The sequence below is a fragment of the Dipodomys ordii genome, unplaced genomic scaffold (assembly GCF_000151885.1).
Source record: "Dipodomys ordii isolate 6190 unplaced genomic scaffold, Dord_2.0 Scaffold10, whole genome shotgun sequence".
NCBI classification, from domain to species: Eukaryota; Metazoa; Chordata; class Mammalia; order Rodentia; family Heteromyidae; genus Dipodomys; species Dipodomys ordii.
Window position 1 is genome coordinate 23,745,786 of NW_012267226.1, and position 25,369 is coordinate 23,771,154.

The 25,369-nt window shown below is 39.8% G+C and overlaps 1 protein-coding gene across 1 annotated transcript in view; it reads left to right on the forward strand.

Moving 5' to 3' along the window:
* The window catches only part of Mmp20 (matrix metallopeptidase 20), a 34,733-nt gene extending 16,520 nt beyond the window's left edge, over positions 1 to 18,213 (forward strand). Inside the window, exons 7-10 of the mRNA XM_013009620.1 lie at positions 2,973 to 3,109; positions 4,148 to 4,304; positions 16,694 to 16,797; positions 17,914 to 18,213. Coding sequence (XP_012865074.1) covers positions 2,973 to 3,109; positions 4,148 to 4,304; positions 16,694 to 16,797; positions 17,914 to 18,014 — 499 coding nt within the window. The 3' untranslated portion in view covers positions 18,015 to 18,213. The remainder of the gene's footprint in view (positions 1 to 2,972; positions 3,110 to 4,147; positions 4,305 to 16,693; positions 16,798 to 17,913) is intronic.
* Positions 18,214 to 25,369: the final 7,156 nt, after the last annotated feature.

Consider the following 25,369-nt stretch of genomic DNA (forward strand, 5'->3'; position numbering starts at 1 on the left):
GGTAGAGCACTAGCCTTGAGCTGAAGAGCTAAGGGACAGCACCCAGGCCCCGAGTTCAGGCTCCACGACTGGACCCCAAAAAAAAAAGTTAGGGATAGCTTCAACAATGGAAATTTACTTCTTGAAAGCATTTCAGAACAGAGCCAGCATCCTAGGCTTTTACCTGAACTAAGACCTCTAGCTCTGTCATTTCTTCTGAACCTTGTCCTCATGGGTAAGGGTGGTTCCCTCCATCTTCACAGGTCACCACTTAGAGATTTCTCTAGGCTCCTCAAGTGAGTATAAACTCCCTCAATTTAAGGGCACTGTGCAGAGCTCTCACTATTATTTATATGTTTTTATTGTTTTTTTATTGTAAAGGTGATGTACAGAGGGTTATAGTTATATAAATCAAGTAATGAGTACATTTCTTTTTGAACAGTGAGCTTTGGCTCTTTTTAACCCTCATCTCTATATTGGGTGTTAAGTTGGTTTATTTTGTGTTTGTGCTTGTTTTATTGTATCTTCGGAGGAAATTGTTCACTGCATAGCCCAGCCTGGCCTGGACCTTGCAGTCCTCCTGCCTCGGCCTCTCGAGGGCAGGAGTATACACAGGTACATAATGCCTAGTTCTGTAAATCTTAAAGTTGTATAAGCTGGACCTTTTCGTGGGTTCAGTGAAGTGGCTGTAACATGGATGACTTCTTGGCTTCTAGAGAATTCTGAGACAAGTAGCCCAGATTAGTGAACCACAACATGAAAGCTTCTCAGCCATTGGTGTGATGACCAATAAGACCAGTGTAGAAGAAAATTTACCTACATTGATAAACTCTAAAGTTTTACATATTATCAGTTAATAAGTTTGTGCAGTGAAAATATCTTTTTAAAACCTACAAATAATTATGGGAAGACCAGAGTTTCCAAAGCACCTTTATGATCTGAATGGATCTTTTGAGTCAATTGTGTAAGTTATTGCATTCTTACTCTTACTTGACAGAAGGAAATAGAATCACAGAAAACTTAAATGACTCAAATATCCAGTATTAAGGTTCCAAGCATCCCTTGGTCCCTCCATAGTACCACACTGCCTGAATCTGGGGAAGTAGCCAGTAGTTAAATAGAGAGCATTGAGGAGAAAGAAGGTTTGGCACCTTTTCTCCCCTAAAAAAAAAAGCAGAGAAAAGCAAAGTCAACGAGAGTTTGTTATCTGAAGTACATAGAAGTGAAGAGCACTAATCCGGCTTGAGCTGAATTACCAGAGTCCAAATAGGGGGTACAGAAATCCCCTGAAAATGAGAGACTTACAGCATCAGAATAGGGAGATGGGAAATAAAAATGGCTAGCTAAAACACAGAAAGAAGAAAGGTTCAGGCTGGGAGGGAAGTCAGTGGTAGAGCACATACTTAGTATGCACCAGGCCCAGGGTTCAATTCTCAGCACAGGATTTTTATTTAAATACAAAAAAATAATATTCAACAATCAGGATCAAACTGTACTAGACACTGTCCTAAGTCCCAGAATAAAAAGATAATACACAATCCCGACAAGGAATACAAGAGACAGAGAGCTGCACCAAGCCAGGCAAAAGGTGACCTAACCTCATATTTGATGAATTGTTTACTGCTGCTTTATGCTAAAAGGAAATGAAACTTTCAGAGAACACAAATCACTGATCAAATGCATTCCACCCAACCTTCTGACACTTATTTACTTAACCAACAAATGTCCTGGGTTATGTGTCAAGCAAGGTGTTGGTTACTAGTTCACAAAGATAATAGTATTTAATCAGCTAGTCAATAATACCAGCAAGTGCCATTGTTCTGCCTTCCTTATCAAGGATCAGATTACAGACTATTAACAGGATCTGTTCTCAATTTTCATTGCACAATTCCAATATATGCGGCAGCTATTCTCCAACAGTCTAGTAGATTGTTCAAAATCCAATTAAAGATGTATCAGATTACTTGTCATCCTTTCTTTGAACCATTTCACCTCATTTTTATATTGTAATCAAGAGCTCTAAGAGTTATAAATTTTCTGTATATGTGTTCTGTTGTTTTATTATCTACCAAGCATAATTTCTCTTCATTAGTCTCTGGAAAGGTTTTTTTTTTTGTTTTTTGTCAGTCGTGGGGCTTGAACTCTGGGCCTGGACACTGTCCCTCAGCTCTTCAGCTCAAGGCAAGCACTCTACCACTTGAGCCACAGCAACATTTCTGGCTTTCTGGTAGTTTATAAGAGTCTCACGATTTTCCTGCCCAAGCTGGCTTTGAACCGTGATCCTCATATCTCAGCCTCCTGAGTAAATAGGATTACAGGTGTGAGCCACCAGCATCTGGAAAGTTTTATGACAGTCTTTTTTTTAAAACATACAATTATGTACTTAATTTAGGTAGGACTTATTTTTATCTTAGGCATACAATGCATGCATTAGACTGTGCTGAAAGTGTTTCAAACATGCTGTCTTAATTTTGGCACTACTGATCCTTTGAGATGTGGAAGTCTGTTGTGTTTGGCTGTCTTTGTTGGCAGCCCTGCCTCTCACAGTGCTGTCCAGACTTAGCTGTGACAATCAAAATTGTCACCAGGTTTCAATTATCCCTAAGGGTACAAAATCATACTTGATTTAGAACAACCATTCTATTAAACAAACAAACAACAACAAAAACCCAGCCAGGCACCAGTGTGTCACACTTGTAATCCTAACTACTCAGGAGGCTGGGATCTGAGGAGCATGGTTCAAGGACAGGCTAGGCAAGAAAGTCCGTAAGACTCTTATTTCCAATTAATCACAGACAAAGCCAGAAGTGGCACTGTGGCGCAAGTGGTAGAGTGCTAGCCTTGAGCAAAAGAGCCCAGGCCCAGAGTTCAAGCCCCAGGACTGGGGAAAAAAAAAAAGATCAAGGTCAAAGTATGACTTGTAGTAATGTTTTAGTCTATGGGAATGAGGAGCTAACAACTCTCACGTTTGATTTCTTTTGATTACCCAATAGGATTTTCTGGCGACGGCAGGTCCATTTGCCATCAGGGATCCGGCCCAGCACTATCACCAGCTCCTTCCCCCAACTCATGTCCAATGTGGATGCAGCTTATGAAGTGGCTGAGCGGGGCCTCGCCTTCTTTTTCAAAGGTATTCTACAGATCTCTCAAAACCAGAACTGTACAACTGAGGGGTAAGGATTGAGGGGTGGGGAGGGAAAAGAGGGAGAAAAATGAGGGAGGGGGTAACAAGTTAGACAAGAAATGTACTCACTACCTATGTAACTGTAACCCCTCTGTACATCACCTTGACAATAATATTAAAATTTTTTAAAAACCTAGAACTGGCAGGGGCATGGTGCCCCACCTATTCTGAGTATCTAGCTCTGACAGTGCTACTAGTGGTCACTAGACATGTTTGTTCCTCTTTCTGAACTTGGATATGAAATGTCACCTTACTCAACAAAAAGGAATGTCGGTGACTCCCCACTGTTACCAGAGCCCCCAGCCTTGGAGTTTACAGAGGCACCAGGGCAGATGACTTTAGCCAGGGGGCAGGAAACCTGGTCCCTGTCCACTCTTCTCAGAGTTATATTGAATATTCTACTGAGAGATTTCCACATTAAATAAAACCCTTGTTGCAATGCCATAGAAGAAAAGGAGACCCTGGGCATTCCCTGAGTCATAAGGGAGATGCTAATCTCAGCCTCCAGCCCTCTGCTATTTTGGTAACTTTGGGAAGTTATCCCACTGCTATGAGCTGGGCGTTCTTTTTAGCTCTGCAAAGGGAGTAGAGTAAAATCAGTCCTGAAGATGTATTGCGACAACAGCTAGCCAAAGGAAGTTTTCTAATCAGTGAAAACTATGTTTTTGTTCACATTTTCTTGATGCTAGCACCAATTTAAGTGATAATACTTGTGCTTCTCTCTCATGGTTATGTGACAATGACATAATATTACAAATGAAGGATATCTTGAGATGTGTATTAAATTTAAGACACAGCAGTATTAACTTGAAGTCTCTTATGGAGCTGAATTACAAGAGACTTATATCTGCTGTTGGGTTATCACCACAGTGAACCCCTACTTGAACTACCCCACTTAGGATCCTGCATCAAAATCTCCAAGAGTGAGGTGCACCACTAAGGCAGCACCAGCAGAGGTCTGAAAGCTGTAACATCTGTTTTCAGGCCCCCACTACTGGATAACGCGAGGATTCCAAATGCAAGGTCCTCCTCGGACTATTTATGACTTTGGGTTCCCAAGGCAAGTACAGCGAATAGATGCAGCTGTCTACCTCACGGAGCCCCAGAAGACCCTTTTCTTTGTCGGAGATGACTACTACAGGTATGGTTTTTCTTCTTTTATTGTCTAATGTATTCCATGGGAAGGGGAAAAAAATCTTTGGCAAAAATGAATGCAAGGCAAGTTTGCACCAAGCCCATCCAATCCTCTCTCAGTCACTGGTCTTCAAGATAACTGCTGAGTGGTCTTCAAGATGTAGAACCATCTGAATGGTAAGTGAAACATCTACCCAGTAATCCTGTTTATTGAGAACAAAAAACATCCTGCTCTTCTAGGAACACATTAATGTGGTTCCCATGGCCTAAAAGAGTGGAGGCAGCTTCTCTAAGTACCTAACTATGCACTGAGAACACCCCAGAGGGAAGCAACTACACTCATACATAGCCATAAAACAAGTTCAGAATACTCTGTGATTTGCAAAAGTGAGTGGTCACACATAGGGTGCTTTGAAGTAAAGTTCTAAGGAAAGGAAAAAGTGTCCATTCCTCTTATCCAGCCTAGAACATGAAGAGACATCTGATCCAAAGGGGGCTGTGTGTCATCTCTACGCCTGTCCTGCTACATGGGCTTATTCTGAGCAGGGTTCGCTGGCCCTCCAGTCACTGCTCATAGGGCCTGATTTTACCTCACCTCCTGAGTTTCCATTTTAGTTGACTGGTGTTGAGAAGTGAGTGCAGCTCTTTCCAGCCTCCTCCCAAGAGCAACTCTGCCTCTGCACAGCCCCTGTTGGCAGTTCTCTCTGAGACACTGCCAGTTTCATGATCTCCAAATGAGAAGCCAGATTCTAAGCAGGTGATTGTGCCAAACCATCTCACATCAAGATAGGAACTAGAGCGAAGAGGGGAGGACCCAACTTTGGCCCACCGGCTTTCATTTCATTTTCTATCTCTAAATTACAATTTGGGTGGTGTAACCTATATTTATTTAACCAATTGTTATCATCTCCCCCAATGCAAAGCTAAGAAAATAACACAGATATATTTCATGTGAAGGACCATGTTTCTTATTTCATACAAAAGGATTCCTAAGCAAATGTGGGCTCTACGACTTGTCTTGACCTGGTATCATGTCACTCTGGTATCATGTGCTATCATGAGCTGTCCTTCCTATCCAATATTCAAGTCAATAATCCAGCTAGTTTTCTTTCATAGGCCTTCCTACCTGAAACTTAGTGTCATAATCCAACTGTGAGATATTACAATCTACTGGGCAGATCGTGGTTTTCCAAAAGTCTTCTTACGGAGCCCATGATCACAGTACTGGAATAGAGATTGAGGGAGCTGAATCCTATGGTGTGTTTTTAGGCAATTGATCGACATGTGTAAGCATGGCAGAGGAAATATGAGGTCACATGTGTCAGGATTATTTCATTTTTTTCCCTAAGAGTGTTCATAGCCAGATTTTCATTGGGGGGATTATCTACTCTCTCATGAGCTCTCTTTTCCATTTTCTGGTCTCTGGGCCACCTACCAGCACCCTCACTGAAGTGTGTACATCCAGCCAGGCTGCATGGAGGTCCAACAGCCCAAACAAGGGGTTGGATGGGGGCAGAGTTTTAAATTTCTCCAAATTTGAGGTTGAGGAGAGAGAAGGGCTCCAATTTTAATGATACCTGATGCACACAGAGGAAATAACATTGTACCTTTCCAACTTTATTAAGGAAAAGTCTTTAAGGATCCATTAGGAAATTGCTGGGACATCAACTCAATTGTTAATGAACTCATGTTGCTGACTAGGACAGGAAGCCATGGTAGGCGCTTTCAACCTTACCAGAGTGATAAATGCTACAAAGCATGCAGACACCAAGCACAAGAGCTGGTGCATAGCATGTGCTCAAAAGGTGTAATGCTTCAGTAACTGTAGGAATTTATATAAGAACTGTATAATTGATAAGTAATTGTTTTAAAGGCTGTGCTAACTAACAAATGATTGCTTAAATATCAATATGCCATTGCACAGTAAATTAGCCAAAGGGCTGGTCAAAAGGGGATTTCTTTTTGAAATACTGGAAGTCTTTAACCTGTACTGAAATGTTTGGCATAGTTAATCAGTCACAGTTTCTATTTTTACAGTCTGACACATACTCTGCTAAAGGCGCTTAAAGGAATGAAAAAGCAAACCTGACCTATAGCTCCTAAGCTCAGAATAAAAGCTAATGTAACAGCTCAGTTAGTCATCCACCCCTGAATTGTGGCCATTGTGCTTTGCAGAGCCTTGCAGCATGACATCTTATTGTCATGTCAAACCCTGTGTTGGTTAGGAATTTTGGTAAGCTACTAGTAACAGAGATCCTAAAATAACTGTGGCAAAAAACTACTTCTTTTTCATATATGTGAAGCATTGAAGTTGAACAGATTAGAGCTCGTATGGGTGGATCTAGGCTCACTGATGTCCCATGGTTCTTCTAACTTTCCCTCCCCTCCCCCAATATTCTTTTTTTTTTGTCAGTTGTGGGCCTTGAACTCAAGGTCTGGGTCCTATCCCTGAGTTTTCTCACTCAAGGCTAGTGCTCTACCACTTGGAGCCACTTCCATTTGTCTGGTGGTTAACTGGAGATAAGAGTCTCACAAACTTTCCTGCCTGAGATGGCTTTGAACCATGATCCTCTGCTCTCAGCCTCCCGAGTAGCTTTGGTTAGAGGACTGAGACAGGAGTGGCGGGCTCCCCCCCATATTCTTCATACATAGTTTCCATTCTCATGGTGCCTCATGACTGGAGATGGCCACTGGACCTAGTACATCCTTGTTCCTGAGCAGAAAGGAGAAGGACATTGGGAGGAAAGGGCAAAGGAGACAGATGAAGCTAAGCACATGGTCACACTAAAAAAATACAGAAAACCACAAGCTTCAACTCATGGAATAAGCATCTTCCTGTGTCAACACCCACTGACAGTGTTAGTCTTTTGTCAGATTCTTCCTTGATCCTTTTTGTTGCCATTCCTGGGGCTTGAACTCAGAGCCTGGGCACTGTTCCTGAGCTTCTCTTGCTCTAGACTACCACTCTACTCCTTGAGCCACAGCACCACTTCCAGCTTTTTATGTTTATGTGGTTCTGAGGAATCGAACCCAGGGCTGCATGCTAGGCAAGCACTCTACCACTGAGCCACCTTCCCAGTCCCTCTTCCTTGATTCTTATGCTAGCTCAATCTATAAGACAAATAAAAACAAACATAGGCTTATTATCCAGGAAATGCTCTATGAGCTCCTAGAATTTGGACATGGTTTAAGTGAATAAATGCATGACAAAATGAGTGGAGAACTCCCTCCATTGAAGCCTAATGGTTGGCTTGGGGCCTTGTGGGTTTGAGCTCTGTGACTGGGGATTTATATGTCACATCATAGTAACTTACAAGGAAGCAGTACACAGGGTGGCATCTCAAAAAGACACACAGCCAGGTTGTTGCTATTATATGTTTAACCAAACGACATACTAGTTAGCTCTTGCCAGCTAGGCTTTTCCTAGGCATCTATATATTCATCCCATCTCTTCCTCTTTCTGGCAGGTACTAGGGATTCAGTCCATTGTTCTTTCTTGATTTTACTTCCATCATTTATGGGAAATAGTTTCCTCCACCCACCAAGAACAGAATGTTGGCTATATTAAGGAATTTCTAGGGGCTGAGGAATGCCATTATTTCCATCATTGTTTGAAACAGACATTGATTTCTAAATTTTATTAAAAGTGATTTGCAAGCCTACAAGTCCCATCCTTTTTCAACCTCGCAGTTACCCTGTCACTGTCTGTGCATATGAAGCGGAGACATCACCCCTGACAAGTAGAACATGCTTTCCACATTCTTTTATTCCCGGGTGCCTCGCAGTACTGGAAAGAGATCTCTCTATTGAAAGGTTTTATAGTTAGTCTCTGGGGGGGCGGGGTAAAAACCAAGAATGAAGAAGTGGAACTCAAAAATGTATTCATTAATGACTTAAATTTTTTAACAAAACAAAATTTCTTACCCAATTGCTACACTTAAACACTATTTATCAGGCTTAATTATGTGTCAGGCTCTCTGCTGGGCTGTTGTAAAAGCATAGCATTAACTGGTTAAGATTGTGGACAGGAGCGCTGGAGATATAGTCAGCTAAACATGCATGGGACCTTGACTTCAACCCCCCAGAACTACAAAAACAAAACAAAGAGAATGGGCAAGAATAAGATCATAGCTCAACCAGCAATAATTTGGCAATGTAAAGAACTTCCTGTTTCATCACCTGTCAAATGAGTGTGGAAACAGTACTGATTTCATAGTAGTTACAGGGATTGAATAAAAATACCATTAAAAGTTTGTCATGTAGTAAGCACTAAGTTCATTTGGGTAATATTAATGCCCTCATAATCAACTGATAAATAGTTAACAGAAATACAAGTGGCAAAGGTGCCCTAAAGGAAAACAAAGGGCCCATGAGAGGGCCAAGACCAAGACAAAAGAACCAACCACAGCAACAAATGCCCCAGCCAACAAGAGCACCACAGACGTTCTCAAAAACACACAGAACAGCTCCTGAATAGAAAATCCTCTAAGTTATAATGCAAGTCTCAGTAATTTGAAAACCACTGAAGTCATATCAACTATCCTCTCCAATCACAATGGAATAAAGCTGGAAACAATGACCAGAAGGGAAACTGGAAATTCTACAAATATGTGGCTATTAATATATTATTAAGCAAACAATGGATCAAAAAAGAAACCACAAAAGAAATTAGAAAAAAAAATTTAAGTAAGTGAAAATTGGAACAGTAAAAGTGCTGCCTAAAGGGAAATTTACATAAATGTCTATATTGAGAGAAGGAAGATCTCTTTCTACTTTCTACTTTTTGACACTGAAAGACCAAGAGTAAAATTAAACCTACAGCAAGCAGAAATAAATAATAAAGATCACAATGGAAATAAATGAAATAAAGAAGTTGATAATCTGAGAGTATCAACAAAACAAATGTTTGTTCTTTGGGAGAACCAATTGATAGGCTTTTTACTAGACTGACCAAGTGAAAAAGAAAACTCAATTTACTCAAATCAGAAATGAGAAAAGAGCTGGGAAGGTGGCTCAGTGGTAGAGCGCTTGCCTTGCATGCCTGAGGCCCTGGGTTCGATTCCTCAGCACCACATAAGCAAAAAGAAAAAAGCCAGAAGTGGCACTATGGCTCAAGTGGTAGAGTGCTAGCCTTGAGCTGAAGAGCTGAGGGACAGCACCCAGGCCCAGAGTTCAGGCCCCACGACCAGACCCCCAAAAAATAAATAAATAAAAATAAACAAAATAAAATAAAGGAATAGCAGAAATGAGAAAAGAGAACTTTGATTGACCTTACAGGAATACTTTTAAAGGATTATAGAATAATATGAGCAATTATATACCAATAAATTAGATAGTTTAACAGTGAACAAACTGGTGGAACAGACTTAATAAGTGGACCCATCCAAATAGAACTATACTTGAAACGACTGGTCACATAGCAAAGCTCAGGCCCAGAAGGCTTTACTGGCGATTCCTAATTATACGTTTAAAGAAGTGATACAAACTTTTCCCAAATTTCGACAGAGTAAAGCAGTCAAGAGAACACTATGCATTTCATTGCATGATACCAACCAAAATCCACCAAAGATATCCTCAGAAATAAAACTTCAGACCAATACCTATTGTGAATATGAGTGCAAAATCCTCGAAAAATCCTAGCAAACAAAATCTAGCAATATGTATCAAGAAAGAAATACAAAGATTTAGCCAGGCGCCAGTGGCTCACGCCTGTAATTCTAGCTACTCAGGAGGCTGAGATCTGAGGATCGCGATTCAAAGCCAGCCCAGGCTGGAAAGTCCATGAGACTCTTATCTCCAAAAACCGGAAGTGGCACTGTGGCTCAAGCGGTAAAGCGCTCGCCTTGTGCTGAAGAGCACAGGAACAGCGCCCACGCCCAGAGTTCAAGCCCCATGACTGACCAAAAAAAAAGAAATACAAAGATTGAGTGGGGAGCTGGGAAGGTGGCTCAGTGGTAGAGTGCTTGCCTTACATGCATGAGGCCCTGGGTTCGATTCCTCAGCACCACATCAGCAAAAAATTCCAGAAGTGGCGCTGTGGCTCAAGTGATAGAGCGCTAGCCTTGAGCTGAAGAGCTTAGGGACAGCACCCAGGCCCAGAGTTCAGGCCCCACAACCGACAAAAAAAAAAAAAAGATTAAGTGGGATTTTTGCCAAGAATGCAAAGTTGTTTTCACACCCAAGAATCAAATAATGTAATGTTCCCTACCAATGGAAATGAAATATCAAGAGAAATCATTATATGCTCATCTCAACAGGAGCAAAACAAAAACAGCATTTGGCAGAATCCAACACCATTTTTTTATTTAAGTACGAAAATAAACACCCAAATAGTTACTATTTTTCAACCTGAAAAAGAGCATCTATGAAAAAGCCATAGCTGAGATCATATTCAGCAGTGACTTACTGGTTGCTTTTCCTTCTTAGACCAAGGATAAACAAAATTTCTACCCTTAGCTCTCATATTCAGTGTTTACTTGTGGGTCAAGGGACAATTAGTAAAAATAAATTATTCAGATGAGGAAAAGAATTACTATATCTATTAGCCTGTGATATAGTTTATCAATAAAAAGCCATAAAGAAAACTCTAAAAAGATATTAGAACTAATGAATTCAGCAAGAAGACAGTGCAAAAAACGAGAAAGGATTTGTAAATCATATCTCTGACCAGGGACTTGAATTTAGAATATATGAAGGACTTGCAATATGACCATAAAAAGATGGATAATCGGGCTGGGAAGGTGGCTCAGTGGTAGAGCGTTTGCCTTACATGCTTGAGGCCCTGGGTTCGATTCCTCAGCACCACATAAGCAAAAAGAAAAAAGCAGGAAGTGGCGCTGTGGCTCAAGTGGTAGAGCGCTAGCTGAAGAGCTGAGGGACAGCGCCTAGGCCCAGAATTCAGGCCCCACGACTGGACCCAAAAAAAAAAAAAATGGATAATCTAGATAATTCAGGCAAAGGACCTGGTTGAATTTTCCAAAGAAAATATACCAGTGTGCAAATAACATAAGATGATCAATACTAATAGGTATTAGATAAATGTGAATCAAACCACAATGAGGTATTACTTCATATATAATCCAAAAGTCAAATAATAATAGGTATTATTGAAAATTGGGGGGAAATAAGCACCTTTATACTCATAGGACTGTAAATTAATGTGGCCACATTGGTAAACAATCTCCTATTCCTCAAAAATTTAAGCATAGGATCATTATTTGACCCTGAATTATACTGATAAGTATATTCCTAGGGGAAATAAAAATACAGGCCCACATAAAACTGCATACAAATATTCATAGCAGAATTATTCATAACAGCCAAATGATGGAAGCAATCCAAATTTCTGTCAAGTGTTGAATTGATCTGCCAAGTGTGATAAATTCATAAAATATAGTATTACATGTCCAAAAATTGAATGTAGATTGGGCATACTACAATGTGGATGAATCTTGAAAGATTGTGCTAAGACAAAGAACTTTCTCTGTCTCTGTCTCTGTCTCTCTCTCTCTCTCTCTCTCTCACACACACACACACACACACACACACAATGTATGCTCCTGCTTATATGAAATGTCCAGAATAGACAAATCCACAGAGCTACAAACTAGATTAATGATTGCCCTGGGCTGTGTATGCTGAGGTAGTTGGGAGTTGAGCACTAAGATTAACCAAAGGGCATGGGATTTCTTGTGGGGACAATGACTGTATTCTACAGTAAACTGTGTTATGATGACATAATTCAGTAAACATGCTTTAAAACACTGGCTTAATAATTAAGAAAAGGAGAGCTATTGTAATAGTCCTACCAGAGATGATGGATCTGGGTAAGGGATAGATCTGCTTACTTTTCTAGCAGTGGGAAACAGATGATTGATTAAATTGAGGTAATGCCTTTGGTAAGTGGGGTGTTTTTTTTTGACATTTACCAAAATAGTAAAAGTAAGAAATTAAGCAGAATTAGAGAACTAAAAAGAATTCCCCTTTAGTACTAGGGGAGTTTGACATTCTAGTGAGGCATAAGAATGGAAATTCCAGAAGAGAGCTGGGCATATAGGTCTTGAGCTCAAGAGGAGATAAATTTAGAATTAATTCCTAATGTACCTATCACTTTTTTCCTCCTCCTCTTCCTCCTCCTCCTCCTCTTCTTCCTCTTCTTCCTCTTCCTTTTCTTCTCCTTTTAGTTTCTGGAGACTTTCCTAATTTTTAAATATTTAGGAATGTAACTTTGTATCTATTTATTTACTTAGTGTTGTAGCATAAATATTTGTCCAGGTTGCTACAAACCTTTATTCCAGGATTCTCTCACAGCCATTTTCCTCATGTTTCCTGACTTATTTATGGGGTACAGAGGAGCGGGGGAATAGATGTTACTGTGGAGCTCAGGCTGGCCTCAAATTCACAATCCTCCTACCTCAGCTTCCTCAGTGCTAGGATTACAGACATGGAGCTCTGTTTCCTGACTTGTCTAGAATGGTGCATACAAGTGTCTCTTCTTCTGTCTTCTTCACTGACCACTCTCCTTCCTCCTCCTCTGCAGAGATCACAAAGACTCTTCCCTCTATGAAAGTCATATGATCTTGGCTAGAAGTTGATAATTAACTTCAAAGGGGAATTCCAGCTTTTTCTTTCATTGTCTATCCTGACTCAGACTGTAACGGTCACCTAGAGGAAACTTCCTGAAAACTGTATCAATAAGTTCCCCTTTATCTTCAAGCATCTTTAGCATTCAGTCCTTAGAAGAAATGGAATGGAGTCAGGTAAGCCATTGGCATATTATAGAAATCTAGCAAACTTATGCTCTAAACATACACACCATGTCATACTTAGTCCCTAAGATCTTAGACTACAAACATGGAGAATAAGATAAAATGTTTGATGGGGCTGGGAAGGTGGCCCAGTGGTAGAGCACTTGCCTTGCATGCATGAGGCCCTGGGTTCGATTCCTCAGTACCACATAAGCAGAAAAAAAAGCTAGAAGTGGTGCTGTGGCTCAAGTGGTAGAATACTAGCCTGGAGCTGAAGAGCTGAGGGATAGCGCCCAGGCCCAGAGTTCAGGCCCCATGACAGGACCCAAAAAAAAATTGAAAAACACTGCATCCATTAACTCTGTAAAAGTTTAATTGTCAATGATTTATTTATCCTCATACTCTTTAATGAATACTAAATGATGAAACAAATGTTTATAAAGGAAATAAACACAGATGTATATTTGTGTTTTCAGTAATGGGAACTGAACCCAGGGCCCCCCAAGCATGCTCATCAAGTATTCTACAATTTCAACTATTCCCTTAGGCCCAGGTCATTATTTCTAATAATGACAAATTTTGATATTTAGGTTTCGTAATACCTCACTGATAAGAAAATATATGCAATGACTTTAGCAGAAACCTAGTTTCAATTTAAAAAAACTCTTTAGTATTCAAAATCAGCCATTTATTAATGGCCTATGTATATGCAGAATCAAACTAGGTGTTCTCTCTGTGTTCTTTTGTGTTCACTCACATTCCCATTTGCCTTCTCAAAATTCTTGAGGACTATTTATTGTTGCTTCTGTTTAACAGTTGAAAATGTGTGTCTCAGCCAGGCACTGGTGGCTCACACCTATAATCCTAGCTACTCAGGCAGCTGAGATCTGAGGATCACAGTTCAAAACAGTCAAGGCAAAAAAGTTCATGAGATTTTTTTTTTTGGTCGGTTGTGGGGCTTGGGCATGTCCCTGCGCTCAAGGCGAGGGCTCTGCTGCTTAAGCCACCGCACCACTTCCAAGTTCATGAGATTCTTATCTCCAACTAACCACCAGAAAACCAGAAGTGGTGCTGTGGCTTCAAGTGGCAGAGTGCTAACCTTGAGTGAAAGAGTTTAAGGATAGTATTCAAGCCCAAGATTTCAAGCCCAAGACTGGGGGGGGGGAGAGAGAGAGAGAGAGAGAGAGAGAGTGGTTTTATGATTAGCTCAAGACCACAGCTAGGAAGAAATCTATCCAAAACTGTCATTCCTACCACTTGAACCCTGCTACCACACGCACATTCATTCTCCACTGCTTTTCGCCCTTTATTTATCTGTCAGAATACCCACAGTTCTCTCACCTATCATTTTTTTTCTTTCTTTTTCCCTCTTAGCTAAGTCCTCTTCACCCAGTAACTGATATTTCGCCCTTTCCTGACCTGACTTTCTGGACCACCTCCCAAACATTCTGGACTTCCTTCTCCACTTTTTCTCAACCTGCCTATAGTTATCTGATAAAGTATGATTAAAGATTAAAGACTAAAACAAGGAAAGAAAAAAAGAAAGAAAACTTAAAGGTTAAACTCAGGGATTATTTAGGATCACAAAGTTTACTCAATCTCACACCAACAAGTTAATAGTTCTTGAAGTCAAAATAGGCTACAAGATGGGGGGAGAGGGGGGAAGGGGCAGTGGCTCATGCCTGTAATCCTAAATACTCAGGAGGCTGAGAACTGAAGATCGAGGTTCAAAGCCAGCCCTGGCAGGAACATCTGTGAGACTCTTATCTCCAATAAACCACTAGAAAACTGGAAGTGGCTCTGTGGCTCAATCGATAGAGCACTTGCCTTGAGCTGAAAAGTGCAGGGACAGTGCTCAGGCCCAGAATTCAAGCCCCAGGACCAACAAAACTAAAAAAATTTTTTAAAAAAGCTACAAAATCTTATAATGGGATCTGACCTGGGTGCTAGGTGAGCAGGCACTTGTTATGTGAAGGTAAATGTATTTGTGTAGTATACACACACACGTATGTTAATGTAAACTAACTCTTCTCATCAGGGTCACCATTCTCCAAATCAAGAAACCAGGGCTTCATCCTCAGAGTTTATTCTCCTTCCTGATCAAAAAGCCAACAGATATGAGTCAGAAAGTCAAATTTAGAGTAGATCATTTGGCTAGTAAACTCAGGGCTTTGAGTTCAATCCCCAGCACCATTAAAAAAAAAAAAAAAAAAAGCTGGTCAGGCACTGGTGGCTCATGCCTATAATCCTAACTACTAAGGAGGCTGAGATCTGAGAATTGCAGTGTAAAGCCAGTCCCCATGAGACTCTTATCTCCACCTAACCACTTAAAAACCTCACAACTGACAAACTTATCTCTAATTAGCCACTTAAAAACCTCACAACTGACCAAAAAAGCCAAGTCCATCCCTACACCTCATGTTCACTATTATTACTCTATTAGAAATCCCCAAATATGTGTCCCCCAAGGGCTAGAGCTGGCAAAAGCAGAAAAGCACAGCTATTATGAGAGAGGGAGAGCATAGATTGATTATGGGGGGAAAAAACATGGTTGATTTTTTTTTATTCTGAGTTTATGTCTATCTTGCCTTTTGAATGACAAGGTGATTTTCTTGGTGAAATGACAATGAAGACCAAGCAGTAATAGGTTATTTTGTTGTCATTTTTTATCATTTGATAGAAATATTCTTAACTGACAAAATGAAAAGGCAACACCATGTTATCTAGAAGGCTTAAATAAAATGTGACTAGGTCATAGCTGATACATTGACCTGTTAGAGGAATTATCTTCCATCCCTACCCCCAATACTCTGAAAAGCATACTAATCCCCAGTCCTTTCAGCCTGAATGTTTCTTTTCCAAAGTTTTGACTCTTGGTCAAATCGGGATTTATCCTCTGGCTATGCAGTCAGAGCCACATGAGAGGCACAGTTCAGGAGATGGTGGGTCTGACCTACTGCCCCAGGAATCTACCCAGAAGTCCAGGAAAAACTGTCTGACCTTTGGTGGGAAAGGAGAGAAACATAAACCCAAGAATATCCCCATTTAGAGCTCTGTGCTTAAAAAAAAAAAAAGGGACTTTCTCATACTTGAAATGAAGTCTCACCAAATGGGTAAGAGTCATCTCTGCCTAATGCTGAACTCTCACAGCCAGGCTGAATCATGGCCCTTTTTTTTTCTTAACCAGGTGTAATTTAGATCACAAAGGGATATGGTAACCATTCTGCAGAGTTATCGTTGACTTGTGGTTGCTAATGTAAAAAGAAAAAAAAGAATACTAATCTACTCTGTGGTCAATCTTGTAATCTTCCAGGAAACAGCAATAAAATTCAATTCAGTTGATTTGAAAAACAGAGGTTCAGTAATTATAGGTTTTACTTGATTCTCTACTGGTTATTCATACATGCACTTATTCATTCAATATGCATTATTTTTTGTCTTTCCTCCCTTGCTATATACGTCCATGGAGAGATGTCCCTATAAATGGCATTCAACTGTTTCATAAACCAAGAAAATCACATATAGAGGGAGACAAAGACAACTAAAATTAGCAATAAATCAGCTGAGAATATGCCCAACCAATATGCTGTGATCTATAATCAACTAAAACCTCTTCTTACTTTAATTTGTGAAATAACATCTCTTCCAGCTATGATGAAAGAAAAAGGAAAATGGAAAAGGACTATCCAAAAAGCACTGAAGAAGAATTTTCAGGAGTAAATGGCCAAATAGATGCTGCTGTGGAACTGAATGGTGAGTGTTTTTGCAGAAACTCTCCTTGAGGAAATTATAGCAAGAAATCTGGGCTCTGCTTTAACACAACAGAAAAAAAATACATTTCCAAACGTAAATCAAAATTTCTTTTTTGGGGTCCTGGATCCTGTCATAAATTCAGTTCACCTGATTATGTAGCCAAAGAGAAATTATGAATGATCAGCCACTGCAGTTCTCTCTTTACTAAATGAAAACGTAAGTGTGAATTAGTCAGACAGTGGTGGCATGCCAGTAATCCCAGCACTCTGGAGGCTGAAGTAGGGAGATTTTGAGTTTGTGACTACCTCAGCTACACAAAAAGACCTTGTCTCAAAACACAAACTATCTCTTCAGTCCATTAGTCAGATAGGTCATAAAGTTTACCTTCTTCATCTTTAAAATATACACAGTATCAACCCTCCCAGAGATCACTTGCACCCAACTCTGGAAACTTAACTCTAGGAAACATGTTCAGTTAAAACACTTAACAGAACTTAACAGCTAGGAAAGCTGAATGAAATTAGTATCATACATCAAATACTATAATAGAAACTTTTAGATCAGTCATCATGTTCTTGACTATGTAGCACAGTGTTGCTCACGTCAGCAACACAAAGACAGTTCCAGACATGACAAGAACAGTGAGAGTCTTGTGGGTGCAGGGGAAGAAATCCTATCCATCCAATATAGACAAAATTCCTAGAGGATAGGACAATCTGTCATTTAGTATTGCATTGTGGGAGACTTCAAGGTGCTTCAAGAAGTGATCTGAGAAGGAAAAGATCAGGCTTAGCAACAATACAGATTTAATAGTGAGAAGTTAGCTGGTTTTAAAGACCAGGGAAATAAAAAGGGAGATGGCTTGTTTGAAGCAAATGCACAACGCATAATTCAGAACGGCTTGCATGATCCCAAAAAAGATCCCCTTATCCTAGCTGGAGCGAGGAAGCCTAGCAGCGATGGGGAAGGTGTGAGGTTCTAGGGCTTGGGGAAACCCTGCAGCTGCTCCAGCTCCACACTGCCATCAATACCCTCTCAGTGCCAGCTCCAAGTCCTCCCATTCATAGATCTACAGGTCATCTCTGGTAACCGTAATTTCAACTTTGTCTCTTTTAGGCTACATTTACTTCTTTTCAGGACCCAAAACATTCAAGTACGACACAGAGAAGGAAGACGTGGTTAGTGTTTTGAAGTCTAGTTCCTGGGTTGGCTGCTAAATAGCAAGGTCTAGTTGTTACCAAGGAGTGAAGAGGACAGCAAGCAGTGATACGTGAATCATAAGGACTAAAGCAAAATGTGGGACAGGGGTTCTTCTCGTGTCCTCCGGTTCGAAGAGTAATTTAGAGTACATTGGAAATAAGAGTGCTTCTCTATTTTTCAAAGTTGCATAGTCAGAACTTTACTACAAATGAGAAATATGGCAACTTTACACAAAATCAGAATCAGCGTAATAGGATCTGCAATTACACATTCATGAGAGCTTTCCTCCCCTAATACTCTAAATAACACTCTAAAGTAAATCGATCCATTTGGTTTTTATTTCCAGGAAGAATCCTGTTTCTGCATTCCTGGCATATATTATCACGCTTTTTATTAGGAAATGTCATTGCTATATAAATTGTGATTCTTGTTTACAAACAATGACTTTTCTGGCCATTGTTTATTAGGATGCATACTAACAAACCCATTTCTACTTCAAACACATCACAAATGAAAACTGCCTAAATTTAATTCTTGGTTCTCTTTGTTTAACTCTATGTCTACTCATTGGTGGATTGGTAGACAAATGTTCTAGAGAGTTTTCATACTAGGCCACAGATGGGCACTTTCAACAGGAAAACTTTTCAATAAATGCCAATAAAAATGTTAGAGCCGTTCTTCATTCTTTCCTCTTCTGTTAACGTTTGTTAACTTTATAACTATTTGGTACCAAATTCTGTGTACCTATAGAGGTAAACCCTAATACAGTATTGTGAGTACACGGTAAAAATAACAACAGTAATTCCTTCAATTTCCTGTTTCCTTAAATGCCTACAAAGAATGCCATCTTGATCCATCTCAATCTCATTTGAATCATTATCCATTCAATGGAGTTCATCTTTTTGTTTTCATTTATTTAATTGCTTCAAGCTAATTTTTATGTAGTCCTCAATATTGGTAAAAAAAATTTGTTGTCTGATATTCGTAAGAATATTTTTAATCTTACATTATCCTCTATATTGTTGTAAGGATTCAGAAAACTTAAAGACTCTAATACTGAAGAATAAAATATATGTAATGTACTACCTGGAATAGTTTTTAACAGACCTGGCCATTATTGTTAAAATCATTTATTGAAGGAGGAAAGAGGCAAATGTTCAAGGCTACGGCAAGCTTTCCATTTGGGTTTGGGTTTTGCTCTTTATTATTGAAAGTGGCTACTCATACTCAACCAGATGTTGAGTATTGGCTAAAGACCTTGGGTGTCACTCTTAAAAAGCAAAAATAGATAACTTTTTGTTATCATTAATTCCTCAAAAGGTCAGACATAGACACAATTCCACTCATATGTACAAACCTACAAGAGACTGAAATATACCACACAGAAGCTTGCACGCATTTCTTGGCACAGTATTTACCCATGATAGCCCAAAAGAGAAAACATCTTTATCATCTCATGCATGGATAAAGTGTAGATGCAAGTAATAGGATGTTATTCAACAATAAAAGAGATGACATACAGGAAGCTTGAGAACATCATCCTGAGAGAAGCCAGACACAAAAGGTCACATGTTGTATTATTCTATATGTACTCTATTCTGTATGAAATGCTCCTAATAGGAAAATCTATACGGGCAGAAAGCCACCTAGTGCTGGTCGGGAGTTCCTAGCAGAGGAGACTAGGGAGACGCTATGGGTATAGGCTTTCTCTTTTAGTTGGAAAAAAAATTTCTAAAACTGGTGATGGTCGTACAACTCTGTGAATTTATTAAATACCATTCTATTGTACATTATAAATGGGTAAATTGTGTGTTAGATGAATTATCTCTTAATAAAGTTGCTAATATTTAAAAAAATGTAACTAAGCAAGGAGAGCAACACAGTGGGATAATCCATGAAGTCCTTACATCCTAGAAGCTGTGGCAGGGACCACACAGCAATTAAACATCAACACATCTCTTGACAGCTGGTACCTTGGGTTGAGTCTAGCACTAGCTCATGAGCACGCACATGGAGGACCTGACGCTGCTTTCACAGATGTAACTGAAAGCAATTACATATGTGTTCTGGGAATGGCCTGGCTGGATTCATAGATCCTCTCATTTGAGCTGTGTGATGTTGTTCAAGTTCGCTAATTTCTTTGATTCCTTCTTTGTAAAACTGGAATAAGAATTATTCCTACCTCTTAGGGATATTTAAAGGCTTAAATATGTGACTCAACATATGTAAAACTTTTACAGTAGTTCCCGGTACTCTATAGCAGTTCTGTAGTTATTGTTCTTAAAACAATTGGAGTTCATTTTGTTTTGAAATAGCCTGGAGAATGTATATATAACACTTGAGGTCTAAAGGACTGTTGATCTGAATGCCATTTGAATTTATAGTCCACAACCCAAGAGTGTTCTTATCCAAATTCCAAATGAAGTCAATACAAAAAGTATGTTGATTATGATTAGCTCTCATGTCCCAGAAAGTAATTCTTATCAATCATCTTTCCTTTGTTGAATTAGAGCACTCCTGGTTCCAAGATGTAATTGGTATGTATTCAGAAAAGGTAAAAGTCTCTCTAAAGCACAAGAAATAGTGATTGTGTTTATGTCTTATCTCAGAACACTTATCCAACTTGATACAAGAACTTCTGGAGAAATAATTTACTATATGCATAGTCATACTTCCACATCTGCAGATTCCTTACCCATAGATGCAGTCAAACAATATAGAAAATATTCACTCAAAAAAGTGTTTACACTGACCATGTACAGACTTCCTTCTTGTCTTTCCCTAAATCATACAGGATAACTATTTCCATAGCATTTGCATTGTATAGTTATTAGGTATTCTATTTGATCTAGAAGCAACAGAGAATGTGCATCAGTTACATTTTATTTAAGGGACTTCTGTGTCCCAGATATTGGTCTCTCTGGGGTCCTGGAAGCAATCTCCTGAAAATACTAAGAAATAATGGTACTTTTCACTTACCTTCAGAGTAAGTACAAAAAATGTCATTTAAGTAGTAGTTAAGATATGGCTCAAGTCTCCTTTGAGGATGAAGAGGAAGCAGAACACATTTACTTTCTGATGTACTTTCTGTGAACTTACCAATTAAACTCAGTGATGGCTGCAGGCAGAGTCCTGTGGAATTGCCAGAGAGGCTTCTAAAGAAGGAATGGATTCACCTCAAAAGGGGCCTCCCTGAGCGATCCCAACTAAAATTCCAATAGCTGCAACCCAGGTCTCTGCTACTGAGCCTGGTCCAAAACAGCCGTTCTAACTTTTCCTGTTGAGTCTTCTGTTTCTTTCCAAATGGTTATTTGGAAACAACTTAGATTTCCATGGCCTAAATCAGTCTGGCAAGCAAACTAGGCAGTTTTTTATTAAGAATTTTGCAGGTAATATTTTTAAATTATTGACAAGTCTTCAGTGTGCTTTCATTTATACTTAATTCAAGTGTTTCCTCTTTCTTCTTATTTCAATCATCCCTGATATTGAAGGTTCTTTGTGAGGGACTGGGAAGGTGGTTTAGTGGTAGAGTGCTTGCCTAGTGTGCATGAAGCCCTGGGCTCGATTCCACAGTACCACATAAACAGAAAAAGCCAGAAGTGGCGCTGTGACTCAAGTGCTAGCCTTAAGCAAGAGAAGGTCAGGGTCAGTGCCCAGTCCCTGAGTTCAAGCCCCAGTACTGACCAAAAAGAAACCAAAAACAAAAAGAAAAAATAAAGGTTCTTTGTGAATATTCACAGCTTAAAACTACTCAGTAAAGTACCAGTTGAGAAAAAAATAGATCATGATGGTCAACAGATCTGCTTTTCACGCTCCTGTAATGGAGCATAGAAAGAGTCAAAGCCAAAAGGCTTCCTGCATTTTTCTATAACAGGCCATAGTACAAGAAAGAAGCAGTGTCCTGTGATCATTTTCCATCTGCCCAGCCTGTCTTTAGTCTTTAAGCTATTACCAAGTAGCTTATGAACAAGCCAGATTAAAAGGCACCTTGTTACACTCAAAATGCCATATTTCTAGCCTTGCTTCCAATACCTAGACTCTTGGAATTTGAATAGTAACACTACTGGAAAGCTAATTGATAAATATAATAAATATACTATTATATTATAATAGACACACATATAGTCAGCGATTATCAAATGACTTTGAGATCCAAAGGGTGGCTCTTTTTAAATGTGCTTATCTTCAATTCACTGAAGTGGGTATTACTGTTTTCTCAATTAAATGAACTTAAACCAGTCCTGGGGCTAAAAAGAGGCAGAGCTGGGATTGGAACCCATGCCCCGTACTCTAGGCCATTAAGGATTCCTTGAGATAGACTTCAATGCACCGATAGCCTCAGAGCAAGTACATATGATAAATACTCCTCTATTAATCTTAATCCAAAATCCTTTCCTGTAATCCACTATATCACTTAACATGTTGGGGGGGGGGGGTGAAGTAAAGCTTTTGTTGCACAATACAATTGTTCTGACTACAGCTGGAGGAGAGATCAGAGAAGAAACAGCAGGTGACAAGTCAGTACAAACATTGCAAAAGACCAGTTGAGAAATCTTCCATTTATATCCTTCTTAGATCATGTGCAGTAGGAAAAAAGTACATTGGTATAAATAGTTAAAATTTTATTCTTTAACATCTCAGGCCTATAATGCAATAACTGATGTGAGGTTTTGAAGCTAGAAGTCAATGTAGGTAGTTAGAACCGCTTCTATTCAGCATAAAAATTCTGCAAGAGCACACTTGAATCTCAGACTGCCCTGTGCTTATAGCATGCCACTTTGCTAAAACTTATATACTTACTTCCATATGTGAATTTATTCTACAACAACAGATAATTAATATGTCTGTACTTGAGGGAATATGTTCCTGAGAGCATATACATGGGGGTGGAATTGTTGGATAATAATCTAAGCATAGATTTGCCTTGAAGTATACACCACAAAACATTTTCATAATGGTCATAATTGTCCTACTATTTTCACTGAGTTTTATTAAATATTCATTTCACTGAGTGGTTTTGTGTGCCAAGCACTGTTGGGATGCTTTGCTTAAGATGTTTTAGTCTTCACAACAAGTCATTGAGGTATTACTGTTTTCTCCATTGAAGTGAACTTATGCCATGCCCAGGGCTAAAAAGAGGCAGAGCTGAGATTGGAACACATGCCCCATATCTGAGACATTAGGCCTTTCTTGAGGCAGACCTCAATGCAATTATATCCTGGGATCAAATACATACACAAATAACCCTCTTGCACAGGAAAGGAAGGAAGACAGTGGCTGGTCCTGAACATGTATCAACTATCAGCTCTGTTCAGAGACCCTGAGGCTGAGAGCAGAGGATTCAGGCAGAGGACCTCAGACTGGAGAATTCCATGTGGCCTTAGCATGGAACAAGGACTGGGAATAGTAGGAGGAAGGAAGGAAGGATGGCTTAGGCCAGCTGGGAGGTAAGGACCCACAGTGAAACTAAGAGCTCTGTGCTTTGGCTCACTCAGCATTCAGTATTCACAGCAACCTAGATAGATGACATCTTTATCCATCAATCATCTGATTTTCTGGAGATGTGGAGGATAATACATACACAAGGGTCCTGAATGAAAGAAGTGACTTTTACACACAGCCTTTCACTTGAGGAGAAATCACTCAGATATCTCTTCTGGAACTCCCCCTTTGTTCTCTGATTCTATTTCTAGGGGAAAATTTTTTCCCCTTCTTTTCCTCATTCCACTGGTGCTTGTCTATCACTAGCATCCATACTGATGGGAATTCCTCTTAAAATACCCACAGTTTCTTTTATGAGCCTCACCTTACAGACTTATGGGACGCCCTGAGCTTCTGGGTATGTGACTGTACTCCTCCAAACCACAAGTGCAATGCTTCCATGCACAGAGCACCTGTTTTCTTCTCTCAAAACTCTTAGCTCCACTGAGAGACATAAACCCAGGGAGACTCAGCATGATTCTCTAAGGTCCAAGCTTGGGCCCCCCTATACTAGTTCCAAACTACCAGGAGGTCATTATTCCCCCCAGTTCTCTATCTTGCTCATAAGCATTCACCAAACTCAAGTCCCTAAAGAGAAAGAAAAAATTGTGACCTGTACAAAATACATGTGTACATGGGGCTGTGACATCATTTTAAAGCAGTCTGTGGTGAGGACTGGACATGAGGATGGAGTGAATTCAGTCCATACCATGGTCCTGGAAAGGAGAAGTGGTGGACTTTCATATTTACTGAAGGGAATGCTCTGACTGTACCTAGATAACCAGCTTAAAATCACCCTTACACTGGAGACATACTTGCTGAAGAGTTAAGGAAGCAGTTTGCCTGAGTAATGGGAGGGCATAAGTTGGTTCAAATCTTGCTCCACCACTTACTGTCGAAGTTATGTAAAGTCCTTTTGACTCACTTACCATCTCCTGTAAAATCATGGTGATGGTGATGACGATTTTACCGTTCATCAAACTTCACTACCCAGAAAAAAAAATCATGTGCTCAGCTGACTGAAGATAATGTATTTCAGCCTCATATAGGCATAACCCCAAGAGGCATTAGGGAAGAGGAGTGAGGCTTCCGGTAGCAGAACGGTGAGTTTCTGATGTGGGTGTTGATATTGATGATGATAAGCAGTCCTCACTTCAGTTTGGGGAAGTGGAGTGATCATGGGTAGGCATACACGCAGATTCCCAGGCAATCACAAGGCAGTTGACTTGTTTGTCAAGATCTAAAAGATATAAAATGGTAAGATCGTAAGATCAGAGACAAAGATTTCTGGGAAAGTAACACCTGAGTGAACTCAGAGCTTGGTGTCTCACATCAATACCAAAACACCTGTGCAGGAGGAAGCGCTGAAGACCTGGCCTCAGCTACACTATGAACACAATAGGCCCTCCAACAGCTCAGCTGTCCTGGTAGGAAGCACAGAGGATGTTCATGAGCCTGACAACAGTCGATCTACCTGCTGCTGCTTATGGTGATGATGATGGTGGTGATAGTGATTATTTCTAACTGTGCTAGCTGCTAGGATGTGATATGTTTCTAACACTGAGTTTCTGTGTCATTGTGATCATGGTGAATGGGAATGAAAAGATAATGTCAGCATTATAGACTAAGTCTTTGGTATGGTACCATTCTTCAAGAAACCAACTAGTCGCTTGGTGATAAAATAATTAAATCAGGCCCCTTGCCTCTATAGAGAGAGAAATTCAGGCTTATGATGATTGACACATGTTATTAATACAGACCTGTTTTTACTGGCCTTGGGGCATCAGTCCCTGAAATAATGCTAGGGCTTAAATCTTCTCTGTATTTCATCCCCTCAGTAAATACCTTAACCACTGCATGGATTACACTACATTGTGATTTTGGTTCTTGA